Source organism: Lampris incognitus, chromosome 16 (genome assembly GCF_029633865.1).
Source record: "Lampris incognitus isolate fLamInc1 chromosome 16, fLamInc1.hap2, whole genome shotgun sequence".
In the NCBI taxonomy this organism is placed as follows: Eukaryota; Metazoa; Chordata; class Actinopteri; order Lampriformes; family Lampridae; genus Lampris; species Lampris incognitus.
Window position 1 is genome coordinate 12,748,734 of NC_079226.1, and position 22,964 is coordinate 12,771,697.

Below are 22,964 nucleotides of genomic sequence, written 5' to 3' on the forward strand. Positions count from 1 at the left end.
AAATATATACACTGTATGATACGGCACATACTGCATATAATGTAAACTAGGATTTTATGGTATTGGCTATTGGGCTAGTACCAGGCTAACAGTGAGTATTGGTATTGGAGATTTTACCCAAGACTGAAGTCAGATGCCCAAAGTTAACAGTGACATGTCATAAACGAGAGCAGAAGACTTGATTCACTGCTTTTTGGCACCTGAAAGCCGGTGTTTCTTGAATGGTGATGAAAAACTGATTCTATCTCAATGTGTCTATCTCAGCTAACAGTGTAAATCTGCACTGTTCAGCAAAAGTAATGGATCGGATTGGTACTCGGCATTGGCTGGCACGAGAATCATACTCGCGGTCAATAGCAGCAGTGGAAAAAGTAATATCGGTGCATCTCTACTGTAAACTTACTCATATTTTCACAGTCATATATATATATATATATATATATATATATATATATATATATATATATATAGTGTGACACACATACAGTATATACTGTCAAGTTATAAAAACTCATGCAAAAATGTCCCTGCAGGGACTCGACCCACTGTTGGCATGCATACTATCATTCCGGTAATTGTTGTGCATAATATGTTTGTTTTTAATATTATGTGACTGTATTATTTGTTATACTATGTGGCGTGTCTGCTGTTGTCCATGTATGTGTTGTGCTGCGGAGTTTAACGTACCGAAAACAAATTCCACCGGCCTCGGTCGGTCGTGTGGCTAATAAAACAATCTAATCTAAATTATAATGCGATATGGGCAACAGCACCTTCATCACTTCACTAAATGCTAAGCTACTGAGAATCTTGCAGGCTGGGTTTGGGTAAAAAGGGAGCTCACACGTGTATTTCATTTCCACTCTGTATGATGGGAAGGATGAATATGCTTTGTGACTGCACATATTAAACCTTAAAATATTAATCCAGTTTTTCTGACGCTGGCTTTCCGTCTATTTTCTCATACCGTGCGGTAATTTTATGACCTAAGATGATTTCTCTTTTGATTTATTCATGCCAACTTTAAATTAGAAATCACGCTTTTTACCAAGTGCGCTAATTATTTCCATGTATAGATGCCTGCTGAATAATTCAGGGTAATGATGCAAAGGAAAGCACTAAACAGTGCCCATATGGTGCCGTGTGGATGCGCCTGAAGAGCCGGCCGTGTGTCTTCATTTCCACGTCAAGACCAAATGCGTTCATGCGGTTTGGTAGATCCTCGGCAGAACTCGTGTAGCAGCCTACACGACAAGCGAAGCGGATCACCGCCTCTTGTTCAGGCCGGTGTTGTGGTGGTGACAATTGCCCAGGACGGTTCGGTCAAAACAGATGTTTGCTGAAGAAAGGCCGGAAACCCGTGAGCAGTTTTTGCTGGGATTTGTTGGAATTGATCGAAACGTATTCTACCAGGTAGCAAAGCTATAAGTATTATGAATTCCTCGAGGGGAATAGCACTGTACGGCAATGAAACCTACTTCAGTGTGGAATACAAAATAGTGATAAAAAAAAAACAAGTGAAAAAAAGAAGTATAAACAATAGAAATATGTTTTATCTGTCACTGGGACATAATTGCTTTGTGGCTCACATTCATTTTCCTCACCAATTTTGCTTTTTGTCCAGAAAAGCTGAAAATATATGAAAAAAAAAAAGGTGAAATGTTGCTGATCTTTGTTTACTTTCCACCTTGGTTATGGCAGACAAAATAGATGGATCCCAAAGATGACTGCTTACCTGGCAGATTGGCTCAGAAAAATATCATTTCAGCTAATTCACTTTCCGGAGGGGGCCTATTTCCTGAACCATTTGAGGTTAGAATGTGCACCTTAAAATATTCATAATGCTTGTGGTTGAGAAGGAAAATCTAGCTCCTCGATAACAGAGGCAATTTTTATGCATGGGATTTGGGACAGTTGGTCTATATACCTGGTATGGTTGGATGCAATACTATATTCATCATCTCCCATTCATCTCCCATTCATCATTTAAACAAACTGGTTGAGACATAGTTGTAAACAGTTACATATGGAAAAACATACTAAGAAAACTGTTCAATATGGAAAAACATACTAAGAAAAATGTTCAGTGTCACATACACTGCCCCTTCCTCTATTTACTGGGTGACATTTGTACAGTGTTTACAGGACGCTTGGACCAGGTGAGCTTTTTAAGATGCAGAACACCATGAATAGGGTACCATACTGTGAATGGGTTGTCAGTTAGCCACTATTCTTATTTGTTAACGGGAATTGGCTCGATAAGGCCTGGGTAATTCGGTTTTCAAATTCAATCATCTGATGCTTGTACTATAATGAAAATGATATGGTGGGTGTTTTTCTTTGCGTGACCTTGTGACTGGGAGCTCAGTCAAGTAATAAAACTCATTAACCTGGAACATCCATGTGGACGGTCTCTGTAGCAGATTACAACATGACTGCACTTCCTGCGCTGACTTCGAGTTCATGATGTTGATCAAAAATTTGTTGGTCTTTTATCAGGCAATCATAGAGATACGTTAGATACGGCCTTAAAGTCCAAATTGGTCCGACTGATGCAGACTGCATGGAAGATTATGGGGCTAAGACAACATCCATCCTTGCAGTCTACTTATGAACACACTCCTCTAAGGCAAGCCAACAGAATAGTTACAGACCCCCACCCCCCATGTTCTACACGCCGGGTATCAGCTGCTGCCCTCTGGGAGGAGGTTCAGAGTCCCTTGTTGCAGATTAAATAGATTTAAAATTCATTAATCCCCGTGTCAATCAAACTTATAAATAGCGGCAGATAGGATAAGGACAAGGCCAGGATGGAAACATTTTTTGAGGGTTTGTGCAGATTTTCACTTTTTTGATATGTTTGTTTTTCTGTTTGACTAGAAGCGCTTTTGTTTTTATTTGCTAACACCTTTGTATGTTTTTGCATCTGGAATCTTTGCTTTCCATGGCTGCAGCATCACGGCTTGAATTATGGGGGGTCTGACCCCCTAATTACAACATGGACCCCCCCCCCCAATAGAGGTAAAAACAACAGGTCGGGAGAGGGGTGCATTGATATATCTTTCTTACCTGTAATCGTAAATATTACAATATATTTCCCATATTCATGCCTGGAAGAATCTTGTAATATGATTTCAGACACCCCTAAAGTGAATCATACCACCCCCCCTTTTCTCCCCAATTGTATCTGGCCAATTACCCCACTCTTCCGAGCTGCCCCGGTCGCTGCTTCACCCCCTCTGCCAATCAATCCGGGGAGGGCGGCAGACTACCACATGTCTCCTCCTACACGTGGAGTTGCCAGCTGCATCTTTGCACCTGACAGTGAGGAGTTTCACCAGGGGGGCGTAGCGCGTGGGAGGATCACGCTATTCCCCCCAGTTCCCCCTCCCCTTGAACAGGCACCCCGACTGACCAGAGGAGGCGCTAGTGCAGCGACCAGGACACATACCCACATCCGGCTTCCTATCCGCAGACAAGGCCGATTGTGTCTGTAGTGATGCCCAACCAAGCCGGAGGTAACACGGGGATTCGAACTGGCGATCCCCGTGTTGGTAGGTAACGGAATAGACCACTGCGTTACCCGGACGGCCCTGACCATACCATTTCTTAACCTTGACGTTAGTTGAACGTGTCGTCTGCCTGCCTCATCACTCATCATTGCAATGGCTAGTATCCTCATTAAAGTCTCAGCTCACATGTCGCACAAGCCAGTGAAAACGCTGTAGGTTAATGTATGTAGCTAGCTAGCTAGCTAGCTAGTTCAATACACTCTATTTTCTTACCTTCACAGTTTCTGAATTAGACTATCTATGGATGAACGCTAACATCAGCTAGTTTACAACTTTTGCCTTAAGTTACAAGCTAGCTGATAGCGCACCCTTTCATTTCCACTGTTGGCTAAATAGCTAGTTTGCCGTGCCTGTGACATTTCATTACCAATAGAAACGGTCTTATTGTAGCGACCGGGGGAGGCGGTCGCTCTGGCTGTCGGCGGTTCTGCGCTGGGGGACCACAAGGGCTCGTGGGAATGTTAATGTTGGGTGTGTTGTCTGTTTGGGGATTTGACTTGGGCTAAGTAGGAGACCATGTACTGACTGACTGACTGACTATAGGACTGCAATGGACTGACGGCCTGTCCAGGATGTCTCCCCGAGGCCCGGCCTGCCGCCCAGTGACTGCTGGTATAGGCCCCAGCATCCCTGCGACCCTGAGGAGGATAAGCGGTTTGGATAATGGATGGATGGATGGATGGATGACTATAGGACCGTTAGACGAACGTCTCCAGTTGTGACCTCGCGGTGGGGTGGGGTGGGGTGCTTGTTAAATGGTAGGTCTGTTCCAACGGCAAATAAAAGAGCATTCCCAGGGCCGTGCGGTGCATGAGGCACGGGAATTACCATTAAAAGGAAATCTATGCCTCTGGACTCATTCTTCCATGCAAGCTCACCACAATGTATTACCTAATGTTAGCTAACACTGCTGCATGTGGTGAGCAGTGAGACGATGGGGGATTAGTTGTTATAGAGATATGTTCCGACATCAGCACAGTGTTTATTTTTTCATTTTAATATTCTTTTCTGTGGCTGCGGTGGTTTAATCTTTTGCCTTTTCGATATTAGCTTTTGTAATAGGCACCCCCTTTGTTTTCACTCAGGAATGCGGGAGTTTTACCTGGTTGGGTAATTGAACAATATTAAAGTCCATGTGTGCTGAAGGCTGATTAATGGTATTAGTTCAAATGTATTACTACTTTATTGAACCGAGATTGGAGTTCATTCACAGAGTCCATAGGAGCAAGAGGAGAGGAGATATCCGGCACCTTTTATTATACTTATAAAAGAGTAAGTTGAAACTTATAATCATTTTTGTTTAAGAATTTGTAAGAATTAGGACTTATATATAGATGATAATAAAAATAGGCTGCGTAGCCTGTATTTTCTGTGGTTGTCTTGCAGGCTTAAGACTGAGCAGGATAGTATGGCTGGTGGTGGGTTTTACATTCATGTGCTGTTGTCTTAAAGAAGCGGAGGGAGGTCAGAATGACAGTCAGGAGGCAAAGAGGACCGTGAGCAGGCAGGACCAAGTAGCAAAGAGGTGAGTTACAAAAGAGACTGCACTTAAAGACGTATGCCATCATACCGGATATTAAGGCAAATAGTACATTCAGAAACTGATGGGATGCACAATCATACCGTGCTGCTCTCAACTAACATGCCAGGGCTTTTAATGGCGTTGGCTCCTGATAGTAACGGAAGGTCTGGTGCAGCATTGTGCCGGTCTGTGTTTGAGTGGAAATTATGGTCTAGAGTAGACCGACGAAGTCTAGCATACCGTTAAAGTATGCTATACTTCGTCGGTGACCCCTGACTCCAAAAGTCGTTGTGCGGCATGTGCCCCGTGAGCTGGTGTAATGGGCTTGGTTCATCATCATCTACAGACTGCAGCCACCACGCTAAACAGGCAAGATACTGTGAGGACTGGAAGACTTCAGTTCACGGAAGCCCGGGCCTGGGCTTCAGTGTCCAACTGTCCTTTCGCACTCTGGGCAGCATGGGGGAAAGGCCGAGCCAGTTTCTGTACCGAGAAGAAAGGTAATCTCCAATACGAACCGCCTCCCAGCGAATCCATTAGAAATGGGGAGAACGCCGACGACTACTATGAAGCCATGCCACAAGGTTACTGATGTACATATTAGTCCATCATCACAGTACCAACAGCTATATGTAAGGTAAACACTGTAAACCCATTTGTGGCCCGCCTGTTCATTAGCAAAAAGTCACAAGACTTTACCTCCACGTGTTCATCGGCAAACATGTCGATTCTTTGTTAATTAACTGCAGACACTCGCAACAGCGTGCGGCAAGCACGCATATGCGCGCGCACACACGCACAAACACAACCTGACGGTGTGAAGATCCTCAGTACAAATTTCGAAGAGGGATGTTTATTGGTGTCCTATTTGTTTTTCATGCTGAAATAGGCCCCCTGCACATCAATAGCTGCAAGACTATTTGCACGTCTCTGTGTATTTGTCCTTTCGTATCGGGAGCGGTTGTCGGCGCACACCAGAAAATCCACTTTACTCTGTAAAGGAGAAAACAACATTTCTGTGCAAATATCTTCATTTCTTTATTTTCTCCAATCCCATTCAGCTGGTGCAGCTGGTTCCTGTTATTGTTTTAGCCGCTATCTTACTGGTCTTATGTTATCCATGTGCAGCAGCTGTAGCGACCCCGCTCCCCCACAGGGATCAATTAAGTTTCTTCTGATCTGATCTGATCTAAACCAACTCTCCATATACATCTCTCTCTCTCTGTGCTAATAGCAAGGGTTCAAATGGAGTCATAGCGGATGTCTAGTGTTTTAATGCAGGCAGGCAGGACAGACAACAGAATGTGCATTCTGCATTGTGGTTTTCCTCGTACGAGAGACGCCATATTTCACCTGACAAGTGGTCTGTTGTGGTTTTCCTCGTTCAAGAGACGACATATTTCACCTGACAAGTGGTCTGTTGTGGTTTTCCTCGTTCAAGAGACGACATATTTCACTTATCAAGTGGTCGGCCAGGCATGAGTACCGGGGTGGCATCCAGCGCTTCACCTGTGCCCCCCTCCATAGGGATAGTGGTTGTGCCAGGAAGGCATCCGACGTTAAATTTTGCCACATCTGTCGTCCGGGTAGCGTAGCGGTCTGTTCCGTTGCCTACCAACACGGGGATCGCCGGTTCGAATCCCCGTGTTACCTCTGGCTCGGTCGGGCGTCCCTACAGACACAATTGGCCGTGTCTGCGGGTGGGGAGACTGATGTGGGGATGTGTCCAGGTAGCTGCACTAGCGCCTCCTCTGGTCAGTCGGGGCAGCTGTTCGAGGGGGGGGGGAATAGGATGATCCTCCCACGCGCTGGCGAAACTCCTCACTGTCAGGTGAAAAGAAGCGGCTGATGACTCCACGTGTATTGGGAGGAGGCGTGTGGTAGTCTGCAGCCCTCCCCGGATCGGCGGGGGGGGGGGGGGAGCAGCGACCAGGATGGCTGGGAAGAGTGGGGGGGGGGGGTAATTGGCCGGGGTACAGTTGAGGAGAAAAAAAGGGGGAAAATCCATTGATGTAATACAAGCGCTCGTGCTTGTGCGTCATCTTTGCGTATTTTGCCGGATGCCGCCACGACACACTGGAAGGAATCGCTTGAGTCTGGACCCTCACTGCCCCGCTGGAACGCGCCCGGCACGAGGACGGGGGGGAAAATAAAATATGAGTAATAATTTCCGCTGTGCACCGCCTGCAGATGACAACCGTGAGCCGCGGAGCCGGCTTACGCTGACACCTGTCATGCTGCTGAGCCGCTGTTGCGGTTCTCGCTCTCTGAATGGCCGTGGGGGGGGGGGGGGTTGTTGTTGAAAGTTAATGGCTGCAGGTGCCGCCCTTACTAGGGGGAGGCGAGGGGGTGGGGTGTTACAGTTCTGTGAGAGTTGTTTGAACAGGCTGCCTGGAGTACATGGGGATGCTGAGACAGAGAAATAAATAAATAAAATTCTGCAGGGTGGCTGACAGACTCCAACCCCCCCCGACCCCCCACACCCAACAAAAAGAGGACACCCAGTGACACTTCACCGCGCCTTGAGCACCTAGACAGATATTAAACAAATTTGTTTTCAGATTCGTGATGGGGCCACGAAAATTAACAAGCAAACAAAACTTATATCCACTGTCAGGTTTTCCCACAAGGCGCTGAACTGTCCCGCTACTGTCCCGCTGCGGAGGGCTGATGGCAGATAATGAGGAGAACAAGAGAATCGCTCCACACCAGGTTGTTTCATCAACACCATGAAACGAATTGCACTTGAAAATGAAAAATGATTAAAAAAGAAACCCCCCCCCCCATCTCATTCCTCTCGCAAAAATGCTGTTCCGAGGTAAAAACTGCACAAAAGGCCGCTGCCCTTACTGCCATTTGCATTTCAACTCATGGGAAGAACATTCTCTCTCTCTCTCTCATCATCATGTATTCAGTAATTGAGTTTTAAGAGATGGGAGAGATGTATAATGAGTGTTATGACTCGTATTAAATTCCTTATTCATGCCCATGTACTCTACCCCGCGTGTCGTTGCAGCCCGATGCAGCAAAGCGTCATCGGGCCTTTATGCTAACACGTCCAGCGTAGCCTTCACGAGAAGAACGTGTTTGATTATTTCTATTTTAGTTTGCTTACGAGACTCAATATGCAAAATCCGGGGGACCCAGAAGCTATGAGAGATCTGCAAGCGTTTGCATTGTTCGGGCAGCTTCGTCGAATGGGTATTTTTTCAGACTACTTCCCCGTCCTTTGCAAAGCATCCTTACCTCCCTCCGAAAAACACACACCTGAGGCTGGTGCTACGGTTTGATTCAAGTCACTTCAAACGAGGCAGGCGTGACAGGAGCTACCCTTGAAGATGGCATGCTCTCCAGCTAGCGAGCTGTGTTTTAAATATCAAGCGCTCCCCTGCTTAAGAAGCTGCTAATTTCTGCAGTCACGCAGAGTAGGCAGGGTTTTCCTTTAATTCACCCGGCTTCTCGTGACAGAATGTGTTTTGGGGGCATTTGAGCAGGTATTGTAGACAGTGTAATGTCATGGTCACGTCAACACAGAGCGGTATGGTACCAAATATGGCCGTGCCCCTCTTGAGGCTGGAGCAGGTGCCCATGTCCAGTTTATCACGCAACGGCCGGTCTTTTGTGAGTTTATATTTGCTCTGTGCTGGCGTAAGCACCTTCCCTGGCAGATTATATGAATTAAGGCCTTATTATGGGCTCCGGCCGGGAGCTGCTTGTAACAGTGATTTGTAATGAGGACAGTGCTGAGGTGAGTCAGCAGTGACTGGCCTGATTACAGCAGCTGGTCCGCTGGAGGAAAACTCTTGGCTCATCCAAAATAAACACACGTTGCAGAGGCCAGATGGACACCCCTGTCTTCTACCGTGCAGTTTTGGCGTAATACTGCAACGCTTTTGGCAAACGTGGGGTTGAAGTTGAAGTGAAAGGCCCCGTGAAATGGCGTTTCGAGCACTGGAAACTTCTGCGCTTTGCCATACGTAGAACTGAACGAAGCAGAACGGACGGGTGGGATTTCAATGTGAGGGGAGGGAGATTGATTTGACTGACAGCCAATCATAGCTGGGCATTTTTGAAGTATGTGGGACATCGATATGCTATCGGCTAGTTCCAGTTTGGTGGGAGAAGATCACCTGTTCAGGGGCGGGGGGACTGGGGGGAATAGGGTGATCCTCCCACGTGCTACGCCCCCCCCCCCGGTGAAACTCCTCACTGTCAGGTGAAAAGTGGCCGGTGACTCCACATGTATGGAGGAGGCATGTGGTAGTCTGCAGCCCTCCCCGGATAGGCAGAGGGGGTGGAGCAGTGGCCGGGAAGGCTCGGAAGAGTGGGGTAATTAGCCAAGTACAATTGGGGAGAAAAAGGGGAACCCCCCCCCCCAAAAAAAGAAAGAATGAAAATGCTTTTTTTTTTTAATTTCATGGGACCTTTGACGAGACTGATCCTGGAAAAGTTGAAGCACTTTATCATTTTAATATCCAAACGTAATCGCATATAATCTGATGCACGACAAGTAAAACACAGAAGACCCCGATTCGGTTCAAAGGAATTATCAATATTTTATATCCTTTTGTAGCAAAATGTTTTCACACAGAAACATTTTTTTCTCCTTTTTTTTTTTTTACCCCCTACATCCTCGGGTGAGATTCATGACTATGTCAAGTCAAGTACACACTTATATAGTGTTCTTAGTTATCAAAATGAAAGGAACACTTACATGATATCACAAGCAGAAACGACATGGTTAGAGCGGACAGCCCTGCCCCCTGAAGGGTAATAATTCTGTGTATCCCAGTACTTGCCATGCCACGCGTAATCCCGTCCCACTGAGCCAACTAAGAGCGACCAAGTCGGTACACCACAGTAAAATGTCTTCTCATTGTTTGCTGGACAAGAAAATAAAATTACTACTGCACAGTTTCCCTCTTTACACTCTCACCCACTTATTGTACAAAAAAATGCCGATATACAGAACATTGGTACACCGAGAGCAGAAAACAACATTAAAAAAGAGGAAAAACCCAACGTATTGTAATGCCACAGAGACACGAGGATGTTGAAAAGGCATCGAAATGTTATGTGTATGTAGAGATGGCTCAGTTGGTAATAGGTCTGAACAGAGAAGAAACGCTAATCCAAATGCTTGCCGTGTTCGACTGGTTGTCCGAGTATGACTACTGTAAAATACACCTCCACTGCGAAGGAGACAGGATAAAGGTACAAACGCACGTCTGGTAGGTCAAGCCAAACGATGCTTAAATAAATCAGGTCTCTGCGTTATTGTGCATTCATGTAAAATCAGTTTGTTGTGGTAAGATAAATTGTCTTCCTTCCTCCTCTTCCTCCCCTAACCAGCCATTTGACGTGTAACAGGGTCCCCCCCCCTCCTCCTTCCCCCAGCCCAGGTCCCCACAGAATCTTAACAACACTCCTTTTATTCAGTACCATGAAACCAACGTGCTGTTTACGTCGATGTTTTATCCCCAGAGACCGCTCTCGCGTGTTACCGTCTCGAATAATGTCCTCAAAGCTTTCTGAAGAACGATTCTGCGGGATTACGACCTGAGCCGAGGACGAACGAAATCCAAAGGATTTTCCTCAGCATCCGTAAACATCCAAAGGACATTCCTCTTTGCCCCATTTGTGAAACCATTTCATGCATTTGGCCATTGTTGAAGTATTTTCATCCCTTCTTGTGTGGCAAGTCACCTCATACGATACCTAACCTGAGGTAGAAATGTTAAGATGGTTGGGCTGTTGGTTGGCGTTACTGATATTTAGAGAACTCAACCGTTCATGTTGTAATTCGAAATTAAATCACATGGTCAATCGTAAATTTGTCAGAAAATAATGTCAAAGGGATGAGAAATGACTTTATTGGAGGAGGTCTTAAGTGTGAATTATATGTCTCTCATCCATCACTGAGAATTACACCATCAACATCTTAGCTTCACCTTTTCCCAGTGACACATCATCCCAAATAATAAATACTAAAAATGATATAAAACCCAGATGAAACAAAAAAGGCTTTTAATTCTATAATTTGCTCTCCTGATCCCTCTACTGCTGCAGTAGTCCAATATCATGCTGAGAGTCTGAGACATTGCAATGCAGTCGGGGCAAATCCTCTTGGCATTGGATTCTTTTGATAAAGACGGGGCAAATCCTTTTTTGAATTTCTCCTCTTCCCCCCCCCCCTTTTCTCAAGAAACGCTTCCACGCTCCCTATGGATTAGGCATTACTCCATATGTCTGCACAGTCCAAGTTTCCTTGTTGTTTTGAAATGCCGTCATCTTTCAAACGCAGTTGCACATACACACTGCCCTAGAATTGAAACCATCAATTTGCATGTCTTTTTTTCACATAATTACTTGGACAGAAGGACAATAGTATTCACATGGATGAACTTCATGCAATACAGCTGATGCCCCCCAGGGAAATCAATCTCCCTTTACTCAGTTTCCATTTGCTTCCTGAAATACATTTATAGTTTAGCCCGACCCCCACAGCTGGCCTGAAGGTTTTCATACCGTGCTCTCCATCACCCACTCAGAGCTCTCAAAAGTGGGCTTTTCCTCCTCACTGTCATCATACTGGAGTAGCATGCCATTGACAGACAGGCTGCGCTTAGTCCAGATATTACTGATCCTGCGTGGGTAGCTGCTGAGGCATTGTGTGGCCCCCACGTGGCCCATGTCAAAGGAGTGACTCCTCTTGGGCTTACCCTCTTGGGGAAACCCGAGGAGACGTCCCAACATGGTGGTGGATTCGGCCCTTCCGAGCAGGGGCTCTTTGTCAGATGGAGGTGCCACAGCCACCACCATCATCGCATTTGAAGTGGTGGTGGAGGAGGAGGAGGCAGTCGCCCCCTGGTTGTCCTTTGCAACACCTCGCAGCTCCAGCGAGGCGAAGGCCCCTAAAAGGTGGTCCAAGTTGGGCCGCGCTTTGGCGCTAGGCCCGTGCCTCCTGAACTTGCTGCTGGGGAGCGTGTTACATTCTCTCTCCTGCAGGCTGTAGCGGTCGCGGCCCCCTTTGCTGATGCGGCTGTCCAACGAGTTGGAGGAGGAGGAGGAGGAGGAGACGCTGCTTTGGAGCGAGCCACATTTGAATTCCACCATCTCCTCGCGCATCACAACCACGGTTGGTTTGACCTGCGGTGGAGCGCCGTTGAGCCTGTTCAGCCCGCCGTTGGTCTGCGAGTACGTGTTGCTAACGGTGGGTAGTTTGTGCGTTTGGATGCCACTGGTCACCTTGTAGCGCACCATGAGGATGATTATGAACACCAGCAGCGTGGCCACAATAATGCCACCGATTACCAGAATCATGGTGCTGCCCAGGAAGCCGCTGTGGAGAGACTGGCACTGAGGGTAGTCGTCCCTGGTGATAAACTGGACACAGCCGACAATGTTGGTGGCAGTGAGGGTGGTGGTGGCGTCATCCCAGATGGCCAGGACGCACAGGTCATACTGCATCCCTGGGACCAGATTAGTAACTAAGAAGGCTTTGTTTGCCATGGGAATCATTCTAGGGGAAGACAAAGACAATAATTAATAGTATGGCACTCTTACGGCAAGAAGTCACCACAAAGGTTAAAAAACAGCAACAGTGACTCATCCTGATGGGCTGGTGTGGATCATAATCAGACATGCTAAGTCATTGTTTGCAAGCACAGATTAATTAAGAAATATTCCTTCCAGCTGGAGTTACAATTACAAAATGGTCACTTTGATTTTATATATATAAACTTTGTGAAAAGAAACACTCAATGGTAGGGAAAGTGCTCAGCAAATAAGGAGCAAAACAATCCAAGTAGATTCTTTATGAGGCAGCACACGCCCGTTTCATGCCGTAAGCAATCAGGTTTCAGTCAGAAGGAAGTGTGATTCTTTTGAGGAATCGTGCTTTTAAGGAATGTGTGTCTAGTCATAATTAGAGATTTGAAATAATCAGGAGTTAATCTGAAACAACCAATCAGTGCTGAACAAATTCACTGAAACCAAATAACCTGTTGTTACCCCCCCAACCCCATGTATATATTTTGGGGGGGGTAACAACAGGTTATTTGGTTGTTCCCCCCCCCAAAAAAAAACAGGGCACACAAACACACACACACATATATATATATATATATATATATATATATATATATATGGTACTTTTTTGGGGGGGGGTAACAAGACAGGTTATTTGGTTGTCCCTCCCCCAAAAAAGGTACCATATATATATATATATATATATATATATATATATATATATGTGTGTGTGTGTATTTTTTTGGGGGGGGTAACAGCCAAATAACCGGTTGTTACCCCCCCGCCCTCCCAAAATATATATATTCCTATAATATATATATTCCTTTTCTTTTTTTCTCTTTTTTGGGGGGGGGGTAACAACAGGTATTCGGTTTCAGTGAATTTGTTCAGCCCTGATTGGTTGTTTCAGATTAACTCATGATTATTTCAAGTCACTAATTAAGACTAGACATACATTCCTTAAAAGCACGATTCCTCAAAAGAATCACACTTCCGTCTGACTGAAGCTTAGACCCGAGGTTTCTTTAACTCCCGAAGACGCAGGAAGAGCCGCTGTTTATTCTATGCTGACAAGTTAGAAGTGATAGATGGGTTCAATCCAACGAACCAGCCATCGCACAGTTGTGAGCACTAGAGCAAACACATTTCGTCATGGCGAGATTTAAACGGACCGGACAACACCACTACATTTCTCTCCTTTTAATTGCACCCCAAAGGTTAGACAACCATTAGAAGGCCACGATGGGACAGTTTCTATTCAGACTGGCCAAGTGCCACGCTAAGAGGACCGATCCAGAAGTGCGTTGAGAGGGAATTGCTAATAGAATATTAAGATGTCGTAGTGACAACCACAGAGATCCCTGTTAATTGATTGATTGATTAATCAATTAATCTTCCAGTTTGTCTCCGCCAAATAACTGCCCTTTCTTGCAGAGCGTGCTGCTGTTGCATTGCACTCAACGACAATCCAACCGCAGTGCGTCTGTTATATGTGTTACATCTGCAGTACGTGTTGAAAGAAGGATCTCAGCTTTGCGGCTTTAGTGGATGTGTTATTTTCAATTAATAAACACCTGCAGCGCCAAAAACGTATAATGACACGTGAAAAGGACGTGGCCAACACTGCAGATCTAACTTGGCTCTCAGGGGCACCTTCTTCTGAATGATATTTCTGGGTAGGGACGTGAGTATGTTAGAATAACCTTGCATTCTCTACATATCCTAATGACATTAAAACCCACATATAGATTTAACAGGGTAATAAAGATGGCTGAGCTGACAACTAGCAGGAATTAGAGATGCATGGGCAAAAAGGAACTCGATGGCTAATTATTAGCCTCTTACACACATCAGAGAAGGTTGAATCAGTTCATCTGGATACAGCGTTTACTGACAGACACCTGTCATCACTCAACTGACATCTTCAGTCTAAACTGACTTCAGGTACCCCCCCCCCTTATAAACAGCACGGTACAATACAGTTGCCTAACGACCGAAACCATCAACCACTTTCATATGCAAATATGGGTGTGACTATTAACTGGAGTTTCAATGGCCATGTGTACTATTCACAGAGGATTAGGGAGTGCTGCAATCACAACATTGCGAGATGCCAACAGATGCGAAACCAAACAACCAGTTTCATCGATGGCCATCGAAACCCTAGTGAATGGTCACACCATATTTGCATGTGAAACTGGTCATTGGTTTCAGTCGTTATGCAGCTGTGTTGTACTGTTTATAAGGGGTGGGGATACCTGCAGTCAGTTTAGGCCGAAGACGTCGGTTAGTTGAATGATGAAACGTGTCTGAAACATTGTATCCAGACGAACTGATTCACCCTTCTTTGATTTCCTTACCCGGATTATTGAGCGTGCACCAAGACCTCCTACACCCAGTCATCTGTTCATTGAGTGATGCCTTGCTGTTATCTTACATGCAGAAACACCTTTGCTCTCACACGGTTAGGAGGCTCCTACTGTTACAGTGGTGGTCGGTATATTACCAGGAGCTGCTGCTGCTGGCGCATTCCTTTATTCTGCTTTAACTACCCCCTCACTATCTAGGGGGAGGCTGTGCTGCCTCCCTTGTCTCACACACGTGCGCGCACACACACACACGGCTCCGATTGATTTTTAATCATCACTTGAGGGAGGGAGGCACGCCGGGATGCTCTGAAGGTCATGTAAAGAGGCTGGATAGGTGTGGATACAGTGCGGCGCAATATTCCAGCGATGAAGTTGTAACGTTACTAGTGCAATACCGCTTTTTTCTTATTCCAACTTTTGAAAAATAGCCTAATTTACCCTGTGACATTTATTACCCACAAGGATGCGCAGCCATAATTGTTTCGGAGGCTGTAATCAATTGCTTGAGGTTGTGCTACATTACGGGATAAAGCCTACAGTGTGTTCACAATTTAACGGGTTAAGAACAATGCATAAAATCTGAAATTAGTGCTGCTCAGGCTGCTGTGATGTGGCAATAAAAACTTTAAAGCTGGTTGCTAACTAGAAGGCAGATGATAAATGGAGAGGATTCACTAATACACATTGTAAATAGACATTTTAAAACTATAATGTTATCTAAAGGAAATGGAGGCAATTTTTATGATTTAACATCGATGTACATCCATGCTGCATCTTAACAATAATGAAAAAAAAAACAACACAAAAACATGTGGGCGTCCGGGTAGCATAGCGGTCTATTCGCAACACAGGGATCGCTGGTCCGAATCCCTGTGTTACCTCCGGCTTGGTTGGGCGTCCCTACAGACAATTGGCTGTGTCTGCAGGTGGCAAGCATGATGTGGGTATGTGTCCTGGTCACTGCACTAGCGCCTCCTCTGGTCGGTCGGGGCACCTGTTCAGGGGCGGGGGGACTGGGGGGAATAGCATGATCCTCCTACATGCTACGTCCTCCTGGTGAAACTCCTCACTGTCAGGTGAAGAGAAGCGGCTGGCGACTCCACATGTATGGGAGGAGGCATGTGGTAGTCTGCAGCCCTCCCCGGATCGGCAGAGGGGGTGGAGCAGCGACCAGGACGGCTCAGAAGAATGGGGTAATTGGCCAGATACAATTGGGGAGAAAAAGGGGGGGAAAATCCCCCCCCTCCCAAAATATATATGTGATTAAGCTGCCATTTCCAGTGTTACACCCCGCAGATGGTCAGCATGCATTAACAAAACAAACAAAAAAACAATGAAAACGTCTCCTAGAAATAAGTCATTCGATGTTGCTGTCACTGGAAAAAAACAAAAAACAAAACTAAAATTGCTGTTCTCGTTGCTCCTGCATGGAAAAAAAAACCAAACTGCATGAAGTCAGAGAATGTGAAAATCAGATAAATACACCCTATTGCTGCATTCTGGAAAATGATGAGTTCCTTTCAGAGGACCTGAAAAAGAGAAATCTCTCTCTCTCACCGAGCCAGTTCTAATCTCATTCACAGTTAATAATCAGTCAGCCACCTCCCCATATAGAATCCAATATCCTTTTCCCCAAACAAGTCATATATTCTGCTGAAGCTCATTGGTGGAGGTAAAGAGAGGATTTGGTAAGAGGTTTTGGGTACATTACCATTCAGTGTTTAATGTTGGAGAAGGTTAACGGCTGACATATACTGCAGCTGAATTTCATTGCAGACCCTCGAGCCACTTTATCAGCTCAGATACAGTAGATATTGTTGCTGGCACGCCGTGGCTAGTAAATGTCTGGGGGGGGAAATCCATTGTGGTTTTAACAGCATCCGGCCGATGGAATACAGAGACATCCTGAATATGAAGAATTCATGTTTTGTACTAAACCATATCCGAACGGTTCATGCCGTGCTTTACTAAAATGGGGGGACTGAATAACAGCATTAGCTGAGACATGAAAAAATGAACTATGAAGTCGACGTGAAGTCATGCAGAAAGAGACGGCTAATTGGATGGTCTTGCATCCAATTGTTGCCACTTTAATCCATCCTCAGTGACAATCCTCTAAATTGACTCGCCATTAAGTTCCATGGCTTCATCATGCACCCCCCCCCCCGCCCATCGTCCCTACTGTGCTGTCTGTACATGGACACCTCGCATAAAACCTGCACCACCCTGGAAATAGCTCTTGTTCTGTAAATAACTTCTCAAAATTCTAATTTTAACTTTCTCTAAACACAGCTCCTGCCACCCAGCGCCGGGCATCGGGGGCCGCCATGTGGTCTCATGTTCAACTCTGAACCAGTGTTGATTGCATCTTACTTTTATTTTTATTTTGTTTTATTTCATCTTGTATCAATATGTTATTTATTATTTTCTTTAAATTTTGATCTTTACTACTACTACCGCTACTATTGCTTTTGGCTACTCCCATTAGGGGTCGCCACAGCAGATCATCCATTTCCGTCTCTTCCTGTCCTCTGTCACACCAGTCACCTGCATGTCCTCCCTCGCCACATCCATAAACCTCCTCTTTGGCCTTCCTCTTCTCCTCTTCCCTGGCAGCTCCATATTCAGCATCCTTCTCCCAATATAGCCAGCATCTCTCCTCCACACATGTCCAAACCATCTCAAACTTGCCTCGCTTGCTTTGTCTCCAAACCGTCTAACCTGAGCTGTTCCTCTAATATACTCGCTCCTAATCCTGTCCTTCTTCATCACTCCCAGTGAAAATCTTAGCTCTGCCACCTCCAGCTCCTGTCTTTTCGTCAGTGCCACTGTCTCCAAACCGTATAACTTAGCTGGTCTCACAACCATCTTGTAAACTTTCCCTTTGACTCTCGCTGGTACCCTTCTGTCACAAATCACTCCTGACACTCTTCTCCACCCACTCCACCCTTCCTGACCTCTCCTCTTCACCTCTCGTTCGCACTCCCTGTTACTTTTAACAGTTGACCTGTTAATTTTTCCCTCTTGCACCAACATACCAAGACAAATTCTTTGTATGTTCTTGTACTTGGCAATAAATCAGATTCTCATTCTGCTTGCCGCTAAACGATCTTTGTTGAATTGGTCACTGCTTTTGCTGTTGCATTCAGTATGGGGTTATTGATTTGAGAGAGTTCAAAGATTTTAAGTTACAGTCTCCAAGGTTCTATTTAATGGGCTTGAGCAAACTGAATGGGGTAAATTGAAGTGGAAGCTTGTAATCTTTTCTTTATTGCGAGATTTTAAATTATTGATTCAGGGTAACGATTTCACTTCGGTTTCCCTTGAGACTTCAAATGTGCAGTAGCTACTTATTATTTAGACGAAACATCCTCGCCCGCTGTTATTAAAAGCAGATTCCATCCTTGGCAACCCAGGGTCAAGAACGAAAAGGATTGTTAATTTCTTTAAACAAACTGACATCGTGTCAGGGATGTTCATAGTAACAATTGGGCATCAAGTTATGCCTAAATGAGTGTATTCTGAAATGAAAAATTAACTCTGGGACTTGTTAAATAAAATGAAACCTCTTTATAAGCTACTTTTTTTGGGGGGGGTTCCACATTGGGGGGGAGGTCCACATACCCACATCCGGCTTCCCACCCATAGACACAGCCAATTGTGTCTGTAGATACGCCCGACCAAGCCGGAGGTAACACGGTGATTTGAACCGGTGATCCCTGTGTTGGTAAGGAAGGCAATGGAATAGACCGCCACACTACCTGGACACCCTATAAGAACATACACACACTACCACTACTTCCAGTACTTCTAAATCTGGTATAAATCCTTTGGGGGTATTTCATCCTTCCTTAATGGTTGCTCCCTAAATGCTTTTGCCCTGCATGGTCACCTAATAGAGGGGAATGATTTCAAGCTTTGTACATCAGCAGTAACATTATACCCGATCAGGTGTCAACGAGTGACAGATTTGAAAAAGTTTATGAACACGTGTTGGCATTTAAATCTTTACTGTGAAAAGGGCCAAATTGTCAGGCACAATGGGAATACGGCAGAGGAAGGACGAGGGTGAAAACAAAGGCCGATATCCTTTTAGGGGTCATTTATTTAGTGTTGATGGTTTTGGATGCAGACATAATTTGTTAGCAACAGAAGCTTATTCCATTTCTGTCTAGCGAGTGTTAATATGCTGTAATCAATTGTGTTGGACACGGATTAGCAACAGCTATCCTCTGATGTTTGCAATAAAAGCCGCAGCTGTACGTCTTTTGACTGACAGTAGATGTTTTTGGTGGGCACTATTGGTCTCTGAATAATTTCAAATGCTAACACTGAGTAATGCCAGCTTCCTCCCCTCAATAGGAAGAGGTGTGATCTAAAAAGAGACTAGATCGGAAAGCTAGTAGTTATCCGTATTGGGAAAAGTGGACAAATGAATCCTGTTTGAACAAATCATTTTCAAGTTTGATACGAATCGAGTCTAAGATGTTAAATACTGAATGATACTGTAGCGGGAATTCAGGGGGCAGGAGGGAATCGAACCTGGGTTCCCCGCACCACTGGCAACCATGCTAACCAGTCAGCTAAAGGGTGCAACCCGTTAGCCAAGGGCTAGCAAGTCTACACATCCATGGTCGTACACTGTTACACTACTCACCTCCTTCGGGAAGTGCGCCCCTGTGCTTCTGCATACCAGCTCCCCCTCATTCCTCTGAACACATATGCATCCCACCACTGCCACCAAATGTAGCGGGACTTCAGGGGGCAGGAGGGAATTGTGGTTTGGTATGGATCATGCCAGTTTATTCTTATAACAACAGTCATTCTTACCTGTAAATGAGGACTTCATCTTCAGAGCAGTTGTACTGAAGTTGGTACATTTTGACCTTTGGGGTTGATTTGCTAACAGTCCATTTGATGAGAACAGAGACAGATGTCACCTCTGATACAGACACCACTTTCTCTGGCAGAGGCTTTGGCTCCCCCTTACTGATCTTGGTAGAGCTGGTGATGTCAGAGAGCCCTGACTTGGACTGTGTGGTACGGTTTGTTCCATTACTCAGGTGGGGGAGTTGAATAATAGACAGCTCTATGGAGGCAGTAGACTCCCCAGCAGCATTGGCAGCGATGCAAGTAAAGGTGCCATAATCCTTAGCTGTGGTGATTGTAATGTCCAGGGTCCCATTTTCATATACTGTTGCTCGTGAAGAATTGCTTATCAAACGGTCATCGGGAGCGACCCAGTGTACAATTGGCATTGGATCGCCAACGGCCTTGCAGCGCAGGCTGGCTGTTTGGCCTTCCAGCACTAGTAATTTGTGTGTGTGTTGGGTGATCAGAGGGGGCTCACAAATAAATTCCTCTTCACGAACTGACCAAAAGTACCGCCCTTTCAGACTGGAAGGTGAAGCACAGGTTTCCATATCATCCTCTCGGTCCAACCTGCGAAGCCACAGCACTTCACAGTTGCAGTGCAAAGGATTCCCCCCAAAGCTTAGGGAAAGCTGAGGGGCATAGGGAGTACTCATCACCACACTGCTCTGGGAACGGGCAAAGATGGGGTCCGGGGGAAGCTTCTGCAAACGGTTGGAGGTGAGGTCTAAGCGTGCTAGTTTATCCAGATCTGTAAAAGTCCCCTCAGCAATAAAGAAAATAAGGTTATGGTCCAAACTCATTTGATGGAGGTTGACCATCTTGCGGATGGCCTCCCAAGGCACGCTGCGCAAGTTGTTGTATGACAAATCCAGGTCCTCCAGTGTCAGCAATAGGTCATCGAAGGCTGCTTTGGAGATCTGGTTTAGTTGATTGTTGTTAAGGATCAAGTGCTGGAGGTTGACGAGGCCCCGCAGGTCATCTGGACCCAGCTCAGTTAACCGGTTACTGTCAAGATGTAGGGATCTGAGGGTTTCGAGATCAATGAAGGAGAAAGGCTGGATGGTGCTAATGGTGTTGCGGGACAGGGTGAGATCCACAAGACCAGTCATATTGGCAAAGTCCTGTGTGGTGATCTTGAGGATAAAATTTCCGCCCAGCCGCAGCTCCACGGTTCGTCGGTCAATATCTGGAGGGACAAAAAGCAGGCCTTTGGAGGGGCAAAGCGTGCCAAGGGACTCTGAGAGGTTCTGGCAGACACAGTATTTTGGACATGCATGGACCATCATAACTGCGGTTCCCAGGAGCAGGAGAATGATGACCACTTTGTCCATGTTAATTTATACACAGGCACCTAAAGAACAGAACAAAACAAAAAAGCAGAAAAAAGACATGTTATAGGAAAGGTATTGAGGAGACGATTCTCTAAGGAAATATCTGGTTGTTTACTGACACTGTAATATAGTCCACTTTAATCTTGCATCACAGGAAGTGAATTTTCACATCTAGAGAAAAGATATTGCAGTGCTGTGCCCTCCTGTAAGGAAAATTGCATGCGTGTGTTTTGTGCATACTGCTGGGTGTACTTTGTGTGAAGTCATCGAGAATATGGGGCAGATAAAAATCTATAATGGTCTCAGACGGATCCGGCAAATATGCCTACATGAAGACTTCGCTTAAGACTTTCCATCAGTAACATTCACGTTTCCATTTTGCAAATGCAAATGTGTGGGAAATATTGGGGGGGGTTTCTGTCGAATAACACCCTGGATTAAGAACTCTGAAGAAGTTAATGATAGGAACTTTACTGACACAGATGCTTTTAAGATGTCATTAAAGATATGCTGACATATAGATAATCTCTGCACACAGTGAACCTGACATCACTTCAACCATCGACCAGAACCTTGGTGTGTAATGGATGAATTGTAGTACTAGACAGGCAAGCCACACACACCGACCCTCAAGGAGGTATATGATTAGGGGCTCTGGGGCTCTAGCTTCCGGACGGTGCAAGGCTGGTGGTAGGGCTGATGCAGACACAATGACAGTTTAGTTGGGCGCAAGGTGTTTTCTCTCTCGCCTGGGCGTGTTTGCTAATTTCTGGGCTCTCCATGACATCATTTGTGCCGAAATAGGTGTAGGGGCGCAGTAGAGGGCGTGTCAGTCAAAATCAGTTGGTGCAGTGCTGTTTTGGTGTCAAATAAAACCAAATACTGCACCTGCGTCTCTGCCTGATCAGACCGCGTCTTAGCTCGGACGCAGGCGTTGTGTGGAAGTTTCCGGGCTTTATGGGCAGGGGTGCACTTAGCATAGACTTATCCAAAATCACACAAGCCACTTTTGTGTGTGTTGTGTTGGCCTATGTTGTGAATAATTTAACTAGTGACTACTATCCTAAACCTTTTTGATAACAAAACAAAATATCTGGACGTGTATCATTGTTTTCCGATATAAACAGTCAATGTATGGAAATTAAAACGGTGACAGGGATTTCAATATTTTGACCTTAAAGAACAACGTGATTGGCTCGGCTAATTGAGCCGCGATCACAACCATTGAAGGTCTCCTGCTGTGGTCACGGGATGCGCAGGAAAGACAGACCCCGGTGAGAACGAAGACACGTTAAATGGCAGCCTGTCAGCTAGTCATGTTTGTGTGTTGTCTCATATCACATCACATCGGAACTGCTGTTAATTGGGTCTTGTATGCGCACTTGGCACCTCCCTAACAAGGACATCAGTTTCCTCCTGGGACAAGCTTGTTCTGTTTTAGCCGGTCTGGACTTTTGCAGTCCATTAAAGTGGCATTTTGCCATGACAGAGAGCATGCTGCACGGTTACATACATGCGAAATTTTTTTTTTTTGGGGGGGGGGGGGTTCCGAGCCGTCCCGGTCACTGCTCCACCCCCTCTCCCGATGCGGGGAGGGCTGCAGACTACCACGTGTCTCCTGCGATACATGTAGAGTCGCCAGCCGCTTCTTTTCACCTGACAGTGAGGAGTTTCCCCAGGGGGACGTAGCGCGTGGGAGGATCAAGCTATTCCCCCTCCCTCCCGAACAGGCGCCCCGACCGACCAGAGGAGGCGCTAGAGCAGC

General features: G+C 45.7%; 1 protein-coding gene across 1 annotated transcript; it reads right to left on the minus strand.

Annotated features, from left to right (window-relative positions):
- Positions 1-11,616: 11,616 nt before the first annotated feature.
- On the minus strand, positions 11,617-21,199 carry LOC130126578 (leucine-rich repeat and fibronectin type-III domain-containing protein 2). The gene is made up of 2 exons (XM_056296162.1): positions 19,824-21,199; positions 11,617-12,616 (listed from the first exon to the last, which is right to left on the minus strand). Exons 1-2 carry the CDS (start codon positions 21,197-21,199, stop codon positions 11,617-11,619), a joined length of 2,376 nt encoding a protein of 791 aa, XP_056152137.1.
- Positions 21,200-22,964: the final 1,765 nt, after the last annotated feature.

What these genes read in the sequence shown, in the direction of transcription:
- LOC130126578 (XM_056296162.1), bottom strand. Translation starts at nt 21,199, where the DNA reads ATGGACAAAGTGGTCATCATTCTCCTGCTCCTGGGAACCGCAGTTATG. An exon ending in GATGAAGTCCTCATTTACAG is followed by an intron (nt 12,617 to 19,823) that starts GTAAGAATGACT and finishes GTCTTCCCCTAG; the next exon opens with AATGATTCCCATGGCAAACA.